This window comes from Phascolarctos cinereus, unplaced genomic scaffold (assembly GCF_003287225.1).
Source record: "Phascolarctos cinereus isolate Bilbo 61053 unplaced genomic scaffold, phaCin_HiC Scaffold_9;HRSCAF=440, whole genome shotgun sequence".
Classification (NCBI taxonomy): Eukaryota; Metazoa; Chordata; class Mammalia; order Diprotodontia; family Phascolarctidae; genus Phascolarctos; species Phascolarctos cinereus.
The window spans coordinates 103,825,736-103,845,064 of record NW_027556402.1 but is presented as its reverse complement, the minus strand read 5'-3'; the positions used below and the strand labels follow the sequence as shown (position 1 = coordinate 103,845,064).

Below are 19,329 nucleotides of genomic sequence, written 5' to 3'. Positions count from 1 at the left end.
TGTATATTTCAGAGAGGTCAAGAAGTCTAAAAACCAGAAAAGGCCATTAGATGTGATGATTAGGAGGTCATTAGTGACCTTTGAAAGAGCATACAGCAAAGGAGACAGAAGCCAGATAACAAGAGTTCATAGAGAGTTAGAGGATAAGACAGTGGAAACATTGGATGTACCAATGTGGGGACAGGGGCTATATGGGAGTCAGAGGGCTAAGAGGACTTTTTTTTTTTTTGGTGGGGAAAACTGAACATTTGGTAGGTATATGGGAAAGAACCAGTGGAGGAGAAAGAAGAAGAGAAAGGGGGAAAAGGCAGGGGAAGAGAGAGAGATCATAGGATTTAGACCATCGAGTCCATTTCTTTCATTTTACAGATGAAGAAACTGAGGCTCAGAGGTTAAGAAGCTTGCCCAAGGATACACAGGTAATAAGTACCAGAGCAGAGATCCTTAAACTTCATCTACAGTATGCAAGGTCCTAGAGAATGAGAGTGAATGGGACAAAGCCTCAGATAAAGAGAATTACTGTTAGTGAAAAGTAAAGTAGATGAAGTTAGTATTAATGAGAAATAGATCTTCTGTGGTCAGAGGAAAGGAGGGGAAGATGGGTGGTGATGCTGAGAAGTTCTGAGGAATGGATGAGGAGAGATGAGGAAGTTCAGAAGGCTTCAATCGTTTTTAGTCTTAAAGTATACCTACAGTTAAGGTATAAGGTATATAAATGATGAGCCAGCAGTGATGAATGAGAAGGAGCAGCCAAACATGTAGGAGGTGAACCAAGAGAATTTTCCCAGAAGAGATGGTGTCCGGGACGAAAAAGTAGTCAACAGTGGCAGTCATACCATTATCAATCATGCATTGTAATTTCCCTCTTTCCTTTGTTTTTTTCTTATCTGCCTGAAAACATATTCAGGTCTTCCCTGGTCCAGGTGAGAAAAGGCCTTCCCTTGACCTTATATTGAATTCCTACAATCTTAGCGCTAGAGGTGCAAGGAACCTCAGAGCGTAGTCCTCTCATTTTACAAATGAGGAAACAGAACCAGACAGGTAAAGGACATACAGGTAGTGTGGGGGTAGAGTCAGCACTATACTGGATCTAGTGACTATCTTATTCCTGTTCAGAAACTTCCAGGGTAATTTGACCTTTTTTTCCCCTGCCAGTTAAGACTCTCTGTACTCTGTCACCATCCCCACAATTTTTAGAATCCACTAAAAAACTAAAACTTGTATTTCACCAAGAGAAGTAAATTTTATTTGACAGAATATAATTAGCTAGTTAACTCTAAATACTGTCTGAAAACAAATGTAAATACTCAGATTAGTGAGAGTTGAGACTTGTTCAGTAAACATTCTTGCTGAGTCCTGATAAACTTCTAAGGAGTTAGACACTTTTCAGTTTGGTATACATTCTGAACTAGGGAGGGGTGATTGCATAAGATTGTAGAAAGATCTTTGGAAGCCAAAAAAGGGTGTACACTACACATTGTAACGTATATAGCTTTTGAATTATTACATCATTTTAACTTTTTTCCTAAATGAAGTTCATCTTTCTGCTTTTAGTGTACTCGTCAAATTATTTCTGAGAAGCTGGGTCGTGGCTCAAGAACAGTGGACCTTGAACTGGAAGCTCAGATTGATATATTAAGAGAAAACAAGAGAAAATATGAAAACATACTGAAACTGGCTCAGACACTGTCCTCCCAGCTCTTCCAGATGATCCAGACTCAGAGGCAACTCGGAGATGCATTTGCTGACCTGAGTTTGAAGTCCCTGGAACTCCATGTAAGGTTCTTCTAATAAATTGGCAGGGGGTGGAGTAAGGGGATAGACAGAGAGCATATAAACATACAGGTATATACACACACAATCACATGTATGTTATAAGGAGTTATAGACTAGTTCATTTTCTAAAATAGACATGAATTATTGTGTTGTTTTTATTTTGTTTTGTTTTTGGCTACGCAGTGGGGTTAAGTGACTTGCCCAGGGTCACACAGCTAGTAAGTGTTATGTGTCTGAGGCTGGATTTGAACTCAGGTTCTCCTGAATCCAGGGCTGGTGCTTTATCAACTGTGCCACCTAGCTGCCCCCCTAAAATACACATGAATTATTATACATGATTTAGGGAAGCCTTGTTCTGAAGATACAATGGAAACATAAATTTAGAATTACAAATAAATGATACTAAAATAATTATTAGTGAACTTGTCTAAGTTTCTTACTCTCATACTCTGTGTCTCTATTTATTATAAATAATCAGAGTAAGGGCAGCTAGGTGGCACAGTGGATAGAACTCTGGCCTCATAATCAGGAGGACCTGAATTCAAATCCAATCTCAGACACCTGACACTTAGCAGCTGTGTGACCCTGGGCAAGTCACTTAACCCCAATTGCCTCACCCCAAAAATAAATGAATGAATGAATGAATGAACAGAATTGTATGGCGTGCATTGGAGAGAATACTTTATGTACTCCCTAAAATGAACCATTCAGCGCCATGAACGTGAGCTAGAGTTCATGAAATGAAGAAACGTAGGATGTATAACCTAAGGAAAAAAAGACTTAGTGGACACGTGCTAGTTATCTTCCAAGTCTTTCAAGGGCTGTCTTATGGAAGAAGCATTGACTTTGTTCTTCCTAGTGTCCTGAAGGGCAGAACTAAGAGCAGTAGAAGTAAACTTGGACTCCATATAAACAACTTGATAATGATTAGAGCTATCCAAAAGTGCATTGGACTGCCTCTGGACAGCGTGAGTCTCTGCCCTCCTACCCCCAACCTACCCCCCGGAGGCCTTTGAGCAGAAACTCTAGTCTTGAGTATTTGTTGGTTATGTTGCAATGGAACTTCTTTTTCTAGTGTGCATAGGACTAGAGAGCAGGTTAACAAGCACTATCTTGCATTGTTAGTAGAATGTCCTTTGAGTTGCAGCGTGGTATAATGAAAAGAGCATTGGCTTTGGAGTCTGAAAAATTTAGGTTCAAATCCCTCCTGAGACACTTTTTAGCTTGGTGACTCTGGGTGAGTGATTTAACTTATTTTAAGACTATAGAGTTGTTGTAAGGACCAAATGATACAATATGTGTAATGTGCTTTCAGACCTTAAAGTCAGAAGTGAATGTGATCTGTCATATTAAAAATATTATTCCAATTCTGAGATTCTGTGAACATTTTTCATTTAAAGTTTGGAAGCAATCCTGAAGAATTTTTCAGAGAAAGGAAATGTTGTGGGGTCCCAGTTTTTAATAAAGGAGAGTACAGTACTTCCTTTTTATTTTTTAGTTAGCAAGCATTTATTTTCTCTCCTGCCATTAGGGGAGAAAAAACCCCTTAGATTTGGGGGAGGGACGAGGCATCCTGTTAACAAGTATGCATATGTAAGCCATACAAATTCCCACATTGACTTTGTCCGAAAGTTTACTAAACTGCGTATGATCTTTGACCAAGAGATAGAACTACTGTATCTCTACCCCAAAGATATCAAAGAAAGAAGACCTAAATGTACGAAATTGTTTATAGCAGTTCTTTTTGTAGTGGCAGTGAATTGAAAACTTAGATAAGTAGCCATCATTTGGGGAACTGATGAACAAATTATTCTATATGCATGTAATGAACAACTCTCCTACTTGCTTAACTAAAACTAGTCACCACCATGTTTTGTCTGTTAGGGAATAATAATAGGAGCAGCTAGAAGGCTCTGATTCATCTGAACAGCTACTTGCCCAATCTTCAAGTCTCATGTGGTAATGGCTTTTGTTAAATGAACAAGTGGTTACCTGCTTGACTGACTTCATCATATATCCATTATTTACCTAAGCCATTAATGTAAATTATGAATTTTAGAGTATAAACTGTAACATTTGTTCCTAAAAGTATTCATTTGATATTTAGGTATTGCTTGGCCATCCTTGTTGACCCAAACTTTCTTATTTTAAGTAATAAAAAATAAAATAATTTATTACCAGCAAGAAAAATACTGCTCTCTCTCTTGCTCTCTCTCTCTCTCTCTCTCTCTCTCTCTCTCTCTCTCTCTCTCTCTCTCTCTTCTCTCTTTCTCTTTCTTTCTCTTTCTCTCTTTCTCTCTCTCTTGCTCTCTCTCATGTGTGTGTCCTGGTTTGACTCTTTTATTACCTATTTTGGAAATAAGATCTTTATGAGAGAAATTTCCTGCTAAGATTTTTTTCCCACTTAATTTTTCCCTATTAATGTTAGCTTCATTGGATGTTTATGCAAAAACTTTAATTTTATGTAATCAAAATGATCCATTTTATCTTCTACTGTTCTTTTATTTCTTGTTTGTTCATGTATTTTTTTCCTATCAGTAGATCAGATGGGTGTTTTTTCCATGTTTCTCTAATTTGCTTATAATGTGACCTTTTATATCTGGGTCATATATCCATTTAGAGCTTATCTTGGTATAAGGTATGAGATATTCATCTAAATCTAATTTCTTCCATGCTGATATCCAATTTTCCCAACAATTTTTGTCAAATAATGAGTCCTTGTCTCAGTAGCTAGCGAGTTTATGGTTATGAAATACTAGGGTACTACATACATTTTTTTCTGTATGTCATGTAACTGATTTGTTGCACTGACCAATCAGTCTGCTTTTTAATCAGTGCCAAATTGTTTTGAGAATTACTGCTTTGTAGGAGAGTTTGAGGTTGAGGTTTCATTCCCACTTCTTTTCATTATTTCCCCTAAGATTCTTGACTTTTTTTGCCTGTATATAAATTTCATCTTTATTCTAGTTCTGCAAATTAATCTTTGATAGTTTGATTAGTGTGGCATTGAATAAGTAATTTAATTTAGGTGGTATTGTCTTTTTTATTATATTGACTTGTCCTACCCCTGAACAATGAATCTTTTTCTAATTATTTAATTCTGCATTTCTGTAAACAGTGATTTTTGCAGCAGGTTTCTCTGATAAAGGTATCATTTCCAAGACACATAAAAAACGGATTCAGATTTATAAATTTAAAATTGTGCTTTGTTTTTCTTTAATTTTACTTTCAGCTCCAAATTCTTTCCCTCTCCTCCCCATTGAGAAAGCCAGAAAAACAAAACCTGTTACAAACATGTGTAGTCCAGCAAAACAAATGTCCACATTAGCCACATCCAAAAAAATTACCTCAGCCTGCATTCTGAGTCTTTTACTTCTCTTTCCAGAGGTGGGTAGCATGTTTTATCCTGAATCTTTCTGGAACTATGGTTTTAATTTTGTTGATCAGAATTCCTTTGTTCCTTTAGTTGATCAGATTCCAGAATTCTTTTAAAGCTATTTGTCTTTACAGTATTGTTGCTATTGTAGAAATCTCTAGATTCTGCTTACTTTACTTTGCATCAGTTCATACAAATCTTCCCAGGTTTCTCTGAAACTGTCCCCTTTTTTATTTCTTAAAATACAATCATATTCCATCACATTTACATACTATAACTTGTTTAGACATTACCAATTGATAGGCATCTCCTTAGATTCCAATTCTTTGCCATCACAAAAATAGCTGCTATAAATATTTTTGTATATATTACAGTCTTTCCCCCCATTCTTTTATCTCTTTGCAGGTATAGACCTAGTAGCAATGAATTTAGTAGCTGTTTGAGCATAGCTCCAAATTGCTTTTCAGACTAGTCATACCAGTTCTCAGCTCCACCAATAGTGCATTGGTGTGCCTGTTTTTTCCCACAGCTTCTCCAGCATTTGCCATTTTCCTTTATTTGTCAGCTTGGCTAAACTGATTAGGCATGAGCTTATATTTCATAGTTGTTTTAATTTTCCTTTCTCAAATTATTAATAAATTAGAGCATTTATTCTTAGATTTTTTTTCCTCCGAAAACCGTTTATTCATACTCTTGGACCATTTATCACTTGGAGAAGACCCTCTTCCCCATAAAAGCATAAAAAAGTATATGCACAGGCAGTTCTCAAGGGAAGAAACCCAAGCTACCTTTAGCCATATGAAAACATGCTCAAAATCGTTACTGATTAGAGAAATGCTAATAAAGCAGTTCTGAGATGCCATCTCACAAATTGGCAAAGATGACCAAAAAACCCCAAAATAATAAATATTGAAGAGGCTTAGAAAAACAAGCACAATGATGAATTGTCGATGAACCTGTGAATACATACAATCATTCTAGAAAACAATTTGGAATTATATGCAAAAATTACTGTGCATCAGTGACCCAGCTATATACACTGCTGGTCCTATACTCCAGAAGATTAAAGAAATAGGAAGAGATCCTATATGTACCAGAATATTTTTATCAACTCTTTATTTGATGGCAAACTGGAAACTAAAGGGATGCCCATCAGCTGAAAAATGACTAGTTAAAGTTATGGCATAGGAACATGATGGAGAACTACTCTGCTGTAAGAAGTAGATGACTTCAGAGAGACATGGAGAGACTGATAAGAACTGATGCAGAGTGAGGTGAGCAAAATCAAAAGAACAGTTTATATAATAACAATATATAAAGACAAACAACTTTGAAAGCTATACAAACTGTGATCAATATGCTGACCGTCCATGATTCCAGAAGAATAATGATGAAACATACTATTCATCTCCTTGTAGAGAGGTGGTAAATTTAGGGTACAGCAAGATGTACTTTTTTCATATATACAGCCGCTGAGGGAATTGTTTTGTATGACTCTGCATATTTGTTGTAAGGAATTTGTTTTTCCTTTCTTCTTTTTTTTATTAGAGTGAGAGGTGGAAAAGAACAAGAGTAGATTTTTGTTGATTAAATTTTTCTTTTAAATTGAGAGGTGGGAGGGGTGCTACAGGTGTATAATGTCTCATGTACCTTCAAATGAGGTCACTATATTGTTTGTTTTACTTAGTTATCTTATTACAGAAGAACTGAATTGGGTAATCTGTAAATATTTGTAATATAAAAATAGAACACATCAATAAAACTTTTGTAAAAACAAAGGAAACCAGATATAAAGAAAAGGATTTGCTTTGGTGTGAGCAAAATTTTCATGATATAGAGAAGAATGGACAGGGTGTAAAATTAGGTAACATTTGCAAAAGCCAAATTTTCAGTACTGCTATAACCCAATTGCTATATAATTTATAACCCCTTATTGAGAGTTTATAATTGAATCTGTTACAGGCCTTTGAGTTTTATTTTGTGGCAGCTATGTGGCATAGTAGATAGAGCACTAACTAGCCCTGGAGTCAGGAGGACCTGAGTTCAAATCTGGCCTCAGACGCTTGACACTTACTAGCTGTGTGACCCTGGGCAAGTCACTTAACTCCATTGCCTAGCCAAAAAAAGAAAAGAAAAGAAAAAAGAAGATATGTTTTCAGTTTTATAATGCATCTTCATTATTTTTTTTAAAAAATGAGTCATGGAATTGTAGGACCTTAGAAATCATTTAATCCAGATATCAGCAAACTACATACATCCAAAGGGACAGATATAGCCTCCTTCCACCCTCCCCCAAGACAAAAATGATACATTTTAAATACAATAAAACTTTATACTAAAATGTAGAAACCATTCTTAGCTCGTGGCAGTACAAAAACAGGTGGCTTTTCTTACCCTTGATTAATCTTATCCCTTCATAATAACACATTTGTTACATATATGATAAATACCAGTCAGCTAAGAATCAGAGCAAACATAGGGTGATTCTCCAACCAGTGCCCCAAATTTGAACCATTTACGTTGTAATCAGGGGAAGGGGAAAAGAATAAATAATTTTAAAGCTAAATTCATAAATTTAGAACTAAAGGGGACTCTGATCATCTAAGCCAGAGCCTTCATTTTACAGAGAAGATTGGCCCACAGGTATTAAATAACTCATCCAGGGTTACCCAGATAGTAATTAGTAAAACCAAGATTCAGACCCAAGGCCTCTAACTACAGATCTAGCATACCACCATTGTACCATCAGGTGAAAAATCAAACAAACCAAATACACAACAAATAAATGAAAAATATATTTTCTCTGGCCCCTTGATGAGCATATTCTTTTTTTTTTTAAACAATGTAATTATAACCAGTGTTTATGCTGTTCTGGTAATCTCTGTTTTTATAATCTTACATGTCTTTGGATATTCCTGAGATTCTTGCTATTTACTTTTTATGGTGCCATAGTCTTCTGTTACATTTCTTTTATACTGCCTTTCTCCAATACGTGTACATATGGGTTATTTCTTGTTTTTTGCTGTTATAAAATAGCCACAAATGTTTGTATGTAGATAAGGCTTTTCTCCTTTTGTGATTTTCTTTCAGGTAAAGCCCTAGTGATGTAATTGCTGGGTGACACGATAAGATTAATTTTGTAACTCATTTTACATTTTCTTATTGCTTTCCAAAAAGTTTACACTAGCTTATGTCCACCAACAATATAATATAGTGCCTGGTTACTTGGAGTGCTATGACTATTTAATTTTATCATGTTTTGCTATTTTTCCCTAATTTAGTGTGTCCAGGGTTTTTCTTTGGCTGTTTTGACTTGTATTTCCCTGCATATTAAGGAATTTAAGTATTTTTTAATGTGGTTGTTCCCAGTTTATATTTCTTCCTTCAAAAATATCTAATCTTGTCTTTTGACCATTTCTCTTGGAGAGTGCTTATTACTTTTATAGGTCCTTAATGTTTATGAATATTTAACCTTTCCCTAGTAAGTTTGCAGTAGATATTACAATCTTTTTAAATTATAAAATTACAAAAACAATTATTTTAAATATACTCCCTGCTATTATGAAAAATTATTTTACTTTTCTAAATAAAACCCATTAATTTTGTTTTCAATACTCTCTATCTTTTTTCAATTCAGTAAGTATTTATTAGGCATCTAGTATTATTAAGCATTGTGCTAAATTCATATGAGAAAAAAAAACAAACTTGGTCCTTCCCATCAAGGAGCAGTTCTACTAGTGGGAATTGAGATGTTTTTCCTCTCCAGTTTAAGACAATTATAGATAGTATTCCTTTCTCTAATAGTTTTTTGATTGGTTTCTATTTAGATCATTTAACTCATTACAGTTGATAGTAGTATTTAACATAAGGTATGACTCTTTAACAGCTTCACTAAGCAACTCTCTAATTTTCTCAGCAGTTTTCACTTTAATAGTAATTTCATATCCCTGTACGTTTTAGACTAGAGTTTAGCAGACAGTTACTTTTTATACACAGGGGAAGCCAGAAATAAAACCCAAATGTTATTCCGTTTCTCTTAATCATTTCTCTTTTTTCTCCATATATATCAAAAAAAAATTGATTGTCTCTTTAACAGTAAATTTCTTTTCACCAGTTCAGTTTCATAGTTCTTGTTACAATTGTCTGTCTGGTTTTTCTTGTGACTTTAACTGTTTATCCTATTGATATTTTCATAAAATTTGAGGTTTGCATTTGCTAAACCACAAGCAAGGAATATTTCTATCCCCTCATATTTACGGATATGTGAACTGAGGCTAAGAGAGGCAATATTGCTTACCCAGAGTCTTATAATGAGCTAATTCATGGCAGAGCCTAGACTCAACTGTAGTGTTCCCAGTTCAATGTCTGTTACTGTTATACCACACAGTCCCTCTTATAAAAGCTTCATTAATCTAATATTTAATTAGAATATATCTGAGTCAAGTCTACCTCAGGGAGTTCACTTAGCATGTTAGAATCAATTCATAATTATCCATTTGTATTTAGTGTGATGGGGGGAGGAAAGGGCTTAATTTTAATCTTTCACTTTTTAAAGATTCTTTCTTTTGTATGTACTGATGGTTGTGTTCCTAGAATCTAGTCTATTTTTGATCCTGTCAGTTGTTTTCATGATTAGTCTGTAATTTAAAGAGACCTAAGTAAAATGTGGACTTTAAAGAAGTAATTACTAGCCTGATTCTAAGGTTACAGCTTGATAAGTATTAAGATGTTGTGGCAGGATTTAAAAATCTGTCATGAGACCTTGCAGTTCTTATTGCTTACTCCTTATGTAGTTCATCCTTTTAAAGTAAAATAACAGAAGAAAAAACATTAAAAGTTTAATAATCTTTATTATGACCATCTTCTTAGTTGGGCATACTCTGTTTATGGCTAACCTACGGAAACAGCTCCAGGGTTGATCATATAGGATTGTGTAGTTAAACTAAAGAAATAAAAGCCAAATATTGTGTGAACATGACATATTAGAGGGCATGCTCAGTGATGCTGTACTGAGAGAAATAAAGAAGCCTTGGCTTTTTTTTTTTTGTAAATCATATTTGTATGAACTAAAATATAGATTTCCACCCATTAACATTTTAATTCTGATTTTACCATTTTACCATTGTAGTAGGAATGGACCTCAGGTCATCTAGTCCAAAGCCTGCACCCTACCTCTGTAACAGTCAGTCCCACAAATGGTTAACTTTAGCTTTTTTTCTATTAAATGAAATGGGTCATGAAGCCCAAATATCATATTTCCTTCTTGCTGTCTCTACAGTTTATCAGTTGGTCAATCAATCGACAAACATTTATTTAGTATTTATTATATTGCAGGCACTAGGCCGAGTTCCTGGGATACAAAGAAAAAAGCAAAAATAACCCCTGCTCTCACAGCCTGACATTCTCTAGAGAAGGATCTTTATTGTTCAGACTTCATAAATGTATTTTAAAACTGAAGCTCTTTTTATTCTCCTGTACCACCTCCAATAAAGCTGACATAATTATGTTCAAGTGTGACTCACAACTTGTATAATAGCAACTGTGTTCAGCAAACCAAAAAAATAACTAACTAGCTAATGTTATTTATGTTCATAAGGATAGAGGGAAAGGAAGGGAATAAGCATTTCTGTGGAGCCTACTTGTGTTCCAGGCACTGTGCTAAGCACTTTACAGTTATCTCATTTGATCCTCGTAACAACCCTGCAAGGTAGGTGCTGTATTATCCCCATTTTACAGTTGAGAAAAATGAGGCAAACAAAAGTTTAGTGACTTAACAAGGTCTCACAACTAGTAAAGCATCGGAGGCTGGATTTGAACTGAAGTTTAACTGACTTTCCAGACCCAGAGCTCTCTCCATGGCATCACCCCATAGAAGAAGAAAACACCAATGTATCAAGTAGCCCTCTTGGTTATCCTGTGCTATAAAATTTTGGTAGCCAGACCCAAAGGAAAAAAAAAGAGATTGTCACATGGACTGCCTTGAAGGAAAAGGGCTTATAACACACTAAAAGTAAACTTTTAGTGTTTTTTCTTGTTAGACTACCTGCCTCATTTAGAGTAACATTTATATTAACAATAATGATGATGACCAACATTTACATTGTGCCTTAAGGTTTGCAAAATGCTTTACATACATTGTTATTTGAGCCTTGCATCAACTCTGTCAGGTAGATATTATAGGTACTATCCCTGTTTTACAGATGGAAAAACTGAGGCTTATGGGGACCAAATGATTTGCCCATATTCATGAACATACCTCAAAGTGTTAGAAGTGGGATTTTAAACCATGCCCAGAAATCTAGTTACTGCTCTGATGTTAAAGTGTTAAGTAAAATTTCCATCTCTTCAAAATTACTGCGCCTTTTAATGACCCCTTACCCACTACTCACAGCAAATTAACATGCTTTACATTCAGTGTAGAATCTTGAGTCATAATTGTACAATTTTTGATACAGTCAGGTGTTTCCATTAGTCAGTGATACATTGGACCCAGAACATCAAAATATTCAGTGATGTATAAAACTGATTCGTGAGACTTTTCATATTTGAAAATGTAGTCTATAAGATTTATTGAGTAAAATGCAATGTATAATGAGATTAAATCAGGGTAACTGATTTTTTTTTAAGTGAATCCATACTTAGAATAATATTTCAGAATTACCTGATAGATGCCAGGTGACAATTTGTCAGGGGAAAATATGTTAATATTTGTGTACTAAGAAGATAGAGTTGCCCAAGTGACCTCATTTGGTACAGTTGCCTGTTTATCTATAAAAGCTGCACATTTGTGTTGTGCTAGTAAAACATGCTTCAGCTTAGTTTTTTTTGGTTGTAGCAATAGTATGGTTTACATACAAACAAATACTCTTTTTCATCCTATTTCAGTAAGTTTAGTTAATAGTAACTTTTTTCCTCATTGTTTTAATGATCAAAAGAGCTAGGTTGTTAATTTAAAAAATCTTGATTTCTAGATTAAACATTTTCCTGCTGTTGGTATTCATATTTTTTCCTATATATAGCTAGGTTAGTTATATGACCTACATATGTTCTTTATTTTAGGAAGAATTTGGCTATAATGCAGATACCCAGAAGCTGCTGGCAAAAAATGGAGAAACTCTTCTTGGAGCTATTAATTTTTTTATTGCAAGTGTGAACACTTTGGTGAGCAAAACAATAGAAGATACATTAATGACTGTGAAACAATATGAAAGTGTCAGGTGAGTATATTTGTTGTAATGTCCATCTTTTGGACAGTCCTCAGAACTGTAGTCCATGAATCTTAACTGGTAAAAGTAATTTTAAGGTAATTTACAAATCAAGTGACGTACTGACTTATGGCATAAGTTAAAATGTATATAAGGGTTTTTCATTTTTTTTCCTTCCCTGTCAAGACACTTAGGTATGAGTGGGAAAGGAGAAAAAAAATCCATAATATAAGATTATTTTTTTAATAACTAAAAGAATTCCAGGGCTTCTACAACAGAAAAATGTGCCTTCTTACCTAAGAGCCTTCAACAGAATTCTTTGTCTAGATTTACTACAGGTTAACACCAAATTTCTCGCATGCAAATCTAATGATGTTCAGCACAACAGGATTGTCTTTGTATAGGATGTTTCATCTTCTTTCTGTGTTTACAAACCTTTTGTCTAATTTGTCTAAAGATTCTCTGTCCCTTGGCAGTTTGGGTTTTGAAGCTGTTATATGGAAATATTTGCTGCTTACCTTCCAGGAAAGTTAAAAGAATTAGATTTAATTGTGGTTGCAAGTAATTTTGAACTATTAAGATAAAAAAATCATACACAACAAAGTATTATTGCTGGTTTTGTTCTTAATGGGACAAGTTGAAGTTGCTGCTTTGTTCTGTTTATGACCACTAATAATTTTCTTTTGAGATAAACTAAATAATTTCCAGTGACTTTTTTCAGAAAACCAGTCTTAGCTAATGTAAGTGTAAAATGTTAAACAAGAATCTTAGATATTTAAATAATCTGGTTAATTGTGTTTAGTCTTTTAAGTTCCACTGCAAAGTAACTACATTTAATTAGTTCCATGATAATTTTATGGCTTGTAAGTTTTTTTCTTTCTTTTTTTAAAAAAAATTATTATCTGTTGTTTGCCAGGTATTTCTACTAAAAACAGACCTTCCCTGATAACTTTATCTGTAGGGAAAGGCTATTGGACATAGTAGACATATTGGAGGAAATTTTCTTTAATAAAAGGCTTACATAGGCAGATTTGGTCCCTAGCTGTAAGATGCAAAACAAAATGAAACTCCCCAACCTCTCATTGCCCTTTTATATTCTTTAATTTTCCTTAAGACAATAATTTGTTTCCACACTCGTACCTAAATGCCATTACTGGGAAGGAGAAGAAACACCCTTGGGATAAAAGATGCATTTAATTAAATTCCCTAGTTATCCAGTTCCAAAGTCATTAGCCACCCTCTCCCTTTGTCTTCTACCTTTTCCCCCTCTTCTCTGTACTCCCTTCCCACCCCACACCCCATTCCCCTTCCAGGTCAAACTTCTTCCTTTTCGTAGATTGATTATTTTTTTCCTTTATCACCATTTTCTTCTTTTTTTTTTCAGCCAAAGTCAAGATTTATTAGAACATCTGTCAAGTTTATTAGAACTCTTAAGGAGTCTAAACATCTATATCACCATTTTCCTACGCATTTCGACTTTGTAACTTGAATTGTCTCTGGATCTCTATCTCTTTTACCTTTTTCCCCAGTCCTTTTGACTCTCTTGTGTAAAACTTCTTACCTGTCTATCCTTTCTACTCCCAATTCATTTCTTCACCTAATTCTTGGATTGCAGTAGCCCTATAAACTGATCTTCTTATCCCTGGCCTCTTCTCCTTCCTACCAAATTAATATTCTTAAAACACCAGTTCTATGTCCCTGTCTTCCTTGGAACCTCTAGTGGTTTATTAAGGCTTCCAGGAGCAAATCCAAATTCCATGACCTCCAACCCAGTACGGTCTACTAAGCATGCCTTTATAGTTTTATCTCCTTGTTATTCCTTGACATCATTCCTCCAGTCTAACCAAACTACTAGGCTTACTGTCACTGTTTCTATTTATCTCACTTATTCCATGTTCCCTATATGAAATACCCTTCATGTCTCTGCCACCTAGCTAATTCAAAGTCAGATCAAGCGCCGCTGTGGAGCCTTCCCTGACTGTTACCCTTTAATTGGTCTTTGCTATCACTGAAATCTTTCATCACTTGTTATCTGTTCCACTCTCTTTGGCAGTCAGTTATGCACTGCTTTATCATGTTTTATGTGTATAAGTCTCTGCCTGCATTGTACACTCCTTGAGGGCAAGAACGGTGCTTTATACTTTGGTCATATCTCCAGCCATGTCTTGTATAGACTCGGCATAAAGACTCTCAGTGAATGTTTGCTGCACGAATAAATAAGTCCTCGAGCTGAAGCTGACCTTCAGAGTTAGCACTTTGACCTCTAGGTGACTGGAGTCCTCAGGCTAATGGGAATTCTTAATTCCTCTTCAGTCTTTCTTTGCAGTGCCTTCATTTGGTTGTCACCCCTGTTAGTCTTATCTCTTGTTCCAAATACATGTACCTGTGTTATTGGGGAAAGCTATTCATGCTTGATCCCTGCCCAAAAAAGTCTGCTTTTATACCAAGTACATTTTAGAAAGCTTATTGTTACATAATGAATTGATGACATTGTCTTCTTTCTATTGATCTTATTCAGAAACAAAGGTAAACACACACAAAGAAGCTGCAAAACAGGAACTTTGCCTCTGTTCTATTATCTTTCAGCTGTATGACCACAGGCTAGGTCATCTTTCTGTTCAGCGCATAACCAGGGAGCTTGAATTAAATTAAAGAAGACCTTTAGATTTAAACGATGAGAGATTCTTTGACCCTGGCAAAAATGTGGTACAAATCTCTACCTCAGTGTCTATAGCACATAGATTAACTGAAAAGTTGTGAAGTAAATGGCATCTCACATGTACTAGGCAAAGTGAAGAAGCAGGTAGCATTTGTTAAGTCAGCCATTGTTCCGTAAGTCATTTTTTTGGGTCTGCTAAATTTTTGTACATTTGTCTTGTGTTTGCCTCAAGTGAAGTAAGCTTGCCTGTATCCTTAACTTGGGTAGCAGTTTTTTGTCTACTATACTGGAATCCTTTTACCTTGTGAGTGTAATGTATTCATTGAGTTTAATCTAAGATCTACCCTTCTGTTGTATTTTATGAACTAGTGCAGGAACTCACCAGCCAAAGCACTTCAGCAGATGATTTCAAGTTGAAACATTGAGGATAGGAGATTCAAAGAGAATCCCCCAATTAAAAGTTTCTGTGATGGAATTTTCTCCTCTGTCAAGGCCAGAAATATGTTGGCTTTTAGGGCAAGGGTCATCTGTTTGATCAGGACAGCAAGTGGCAATTTGGGTTGATGCCCGGGTGGCCTTTTAGTTCTGACTATTATGTATTGTGTAAGATTATTTTCCAGTCGTCGGGTGCTTAGTGTATAGCTAGTCTTAATAAGAGCCCATTCAGCACTTTTTATTGCTTCACAGCAGCTACCAACAAAGGGACCACTTGTATTAAAGGGTTTTCCTGTGTGGACACCTGTCCTCTGGAAGTTGGCTTGAGAAACACCATCTCATTTTAGACAAGCCATCAAATAGCATTAACTTTTCATCCTTTTCTGAATGGGCTGAATTCACATTGGCAACCGAGGAGTAAAACATTGCTCATCCCTTTACAAGCCAAGAGTGTGCCCTTCTGTTTTTGAAGAACCTAAGAGGATTTCTGGATTTCAGCCCCCATGTATTTGTGCTTACTTCCCTGCCTCCATAACTTTGCTTATATTCCTTAGGTCTGGAATACCCTCCTGCATCAGCCTTTCCTCCATTATGTATTGAAATCGTGTCCACTCATCAAAGGCTTCCTCAATTGAGACATCTTAGTCTCCATTATCAGTAATAAGCTTCCTTTCCTATAGAGCTCCTATAGCTCTTACTTGACATCTTTTTTATGCCTTACCGTGGATTATTTTGCATTGTAATCAGTCTAATCTTCCTCCAAAGCTTCTCCTTGCCCACGTATTCTCACCATACTGGGCAATTTAGTGTTGTGACAAGGAAAATTTTCCTTGTTAGTACTGTTTTTAATGTCTAGATAGAATATTTTAAGGTTCTAAGTTCAGCACCATGAATTTAGATGTACTTGAATTATTTGTCATTCTAGGTAATTCAGAAACATTTGTGCCTAGTATTGAATTGAAGTAATAGTTTTAGACGTTTTTTCTTTTGTCTTATTTCTTGACATTAATTGGTGACTCTTTGTAGTAGTTATCTTAAGGCAAATCTTGCTTTTTCAGATTCTCTTGACATTGACATTGCCATTTGTTCTACTTAATGAATTAGTTTGACATAAATACTTGTCCTTTTAATCAGTCTGAAAAGAGATACAACCCATTCCCAGGGTAGAATGGGAAAGGAGAGCCAAGCATGCAAAGGCACAGAATTTTTTCAGTGTGTTATCATTTGTTTAAAGCATTGTGAATTCCCAGCATTATCAGACACATTTATTTTGAATTAAGTTCATGTATTTCAGGTCATTTGAAAATATTAAAGTGCTATATTGAGACAGTACAGTGGAAAGAATTACCTGGCTCTGGAATCAGAAAGCCTGAGTTCATTCTCCATCTCTACCTACCTCATGTGTGACTTTGGATAAGTCATCTAACTTCATTGAGACTCAGTTTCTTCACCTGTAAAATAAAGTGGTTGGACTAGAGGAGCTCCAAGGTCCCTTCTAGCTCTAGATCTGTGATCCTATAGAAATGCTACCTTTTTTATGAAACTGATTCCACATAAGGCCAAAATTACTGTCTAGACATTGTCATTGATCATCTACCATTTTTCCCCAACCATTTATATAATTAAAAGTTGAGGATATTCAGTAAAAGAGTATAAAGTTGAACACCTCAGAAAATGCCTTTAGAAGGCATCAATGAGATGCCCAAAGAGCGGACTTAACCTTTAAAAACCAAAAGTTTCTGTATCTTAACCATTTTAGATGGAAAACTTTCCAAGATATATATAGCATTCTTCCTACTTTGCAATAAGGTAATTTAGTTTTTCATATTTGACTCAGGGTTGTTTCTAGGAATAAAAATGGTGGTATTATGACCTGCAAGGACTACATACAAACATATATATTATGAATATGTTTATATATTTTAAAAATATATTTAATCTTATACTGCATGGCTCCAGACACCTATGCTTTCTGAGATTGTGTGTGTACTTTTTGTAAAATTTTCCTTTTTTCTCTCCTTAGTGTGGCCAGTGACTATAGAGCCCACATTAGTGTTTTTTATCTACTTAAAGGTATTTGGAGAGTAGTTATCCATGTTATAAATATGTGGTTCAGAAAGTGTAAGATTTAAAACTCCAACTTTGCCAAGTATTAGATTTCAGTCATATATGTAATTGTTGAGATAGTTTTTTTGCATTGAAGCTACCATAAATGCAAATCCTTGGTTCATAGAACAAAGACACGAAAATTAAAAGGTTCATCAACCCAAAGGATTGTTCATTAGTTGGCAATAACCAAAAACAAACAAACAAACAAAACCACACAACCCCTGCCAGTGTCAAAACAGAGAGGAGGCAAGAAAATGAAAGAGAACAGAGGAAAGAATGTGTTCAACCCTGAAAAGCAGAGCCAGTGACTGAGATGCACAGAAACAGCCAGGCAGTGTTGGAAGAAATTGTAGCCCATCATGTTCTGTTCATAAAATTATCTTCTGATAATGATGTCACTTTAAAGTTTTGACTTTGGCATGACACTTCCTCAAAATCCAGTAGTGGGAATTCTTGAAGTGGTGAAGGATTCTTCCTTTATATCCTGTTACAATTGTGATGTAAGTGAGATAGAGGAGTGGATTAAAACTGACAAGAAGGTTGATGTGATATGTTGTGTTATTGATGCAGTGTTATTGATGCAGAAATCATAGTCTTTTGAATGCGGCAGACCAGCCAAAGGGCACTTAAAACCATGAAGGACACGATTTTCTGGAAATGAAGAAAACCTCTCGGGAGAAGGCTGCTTTGATCTTTGATTCAGTAATTAATTGTGCAGAAATGTAGCTATGTTTCACTGCCCTGAAGGTCGTGCAGCTGCACATCCTGTCCTTCGCCCTACCTTCATGAGAAGGAGGCAGATAATCAAAATGCAAACTGACACCAGGGATTGTTTTTTTCTAAGAAAGCAAGTTCCCAGGGTATCTTCTGAGGTCAGTACTCATTCATTTCTGTAGCTGCTTCCACCTTCACCCATAACTGCAAAACAATACAATAATAAGTGCTCCTGATGAGGTCCAGCATTCATGAAGATAATATTAAATTATATTCACTGTAATCTAGCAAAGCAGGGGAGTTTTTAATACCTTTTAGAAAGATTTTTGTAAAAGCAGTTATAATGATCCTTTTTTGCTTACCAGACTGTTATATTCATGAGAAAAGTATAAACCTTTGGATTATGCATAATTCCATTTCAAATAAAAATTTGTCTCTGTCATTGATCGATTAAAATTGTCATACACTCATTTTTGCCCTGGTTAGGCTATAATTCTCCTGACTTTTCTATGCAAAGATATCTGTCATGTTGGGGAATATAATTGTTACTGTATTGCTAGGTTTTCCCACACAGCTAGGTAGGAGAGTGGTGATGATAACCCCTATTGTTATTGCTACCCTTGCTCTGGGAAGTCCCAGGCCTGTTATTTGACATTCCAATGGAATCAGAAGCTCTGGTGGGGTATAGATCACTCCACAGATGAAAGCGAAGCATCCTCCTCTGCACATCTTTTCCATTCCCTTTTTATCTAAATTCACTGTTTTAATTCGGATGAATTCAGCAAGCATTCATTAAATTCCTACTATATGCTAGGAACTATGCTAATTGTTGGGAATAAACAGACTAGAGCGACACAGTCCCTTCCATTGGAGTGTAACTGAAGCAAAATAGCATACACGCCTAAGTAAATAGCAAATAGAGAGTCATTTCAGGGTAGGGAGTAGCACTAACATCAAAGGGCCTGAATAAGAGCCTTGTGTAAGAGGTGGCCTGGAGCTCAGTCTTGAAGGCAGTTCAGAATTCTAAGAGAAGAAAGTTAGAGAGCCTTCTAGGC

General features: G+C 35.5%; 1 protein-coding gene across 7 annotated transcripts in view; it reads left to right on the top strand.

Annotated features, from left to right (window-relative positions):
- Positions 1-19,329, top strand: part of ARFIP1 (ARF interacting protein 1) — a 151,277-nt gene that overhangs the window by 90,148 nt on the left and 41,800 nt on the right. For all 7 annotated transcript variants that reach the window (XM_020994046.2, XM_020994044.2, XM_078148782.1 and 4 more), the window contains 2 exons: positions 1,555-1,776; positions 12,212-12,369. In XM_020994046.2, coding sequence (XP_020849705.1) covers positions 1,555-1,776; positions 12,212-12,369 — 380 coding nt within the window. The remainder of the gene's footprint in view (positions 1-1,554; positions 1,777-12,211; positions 12,370-19,329) is intronic.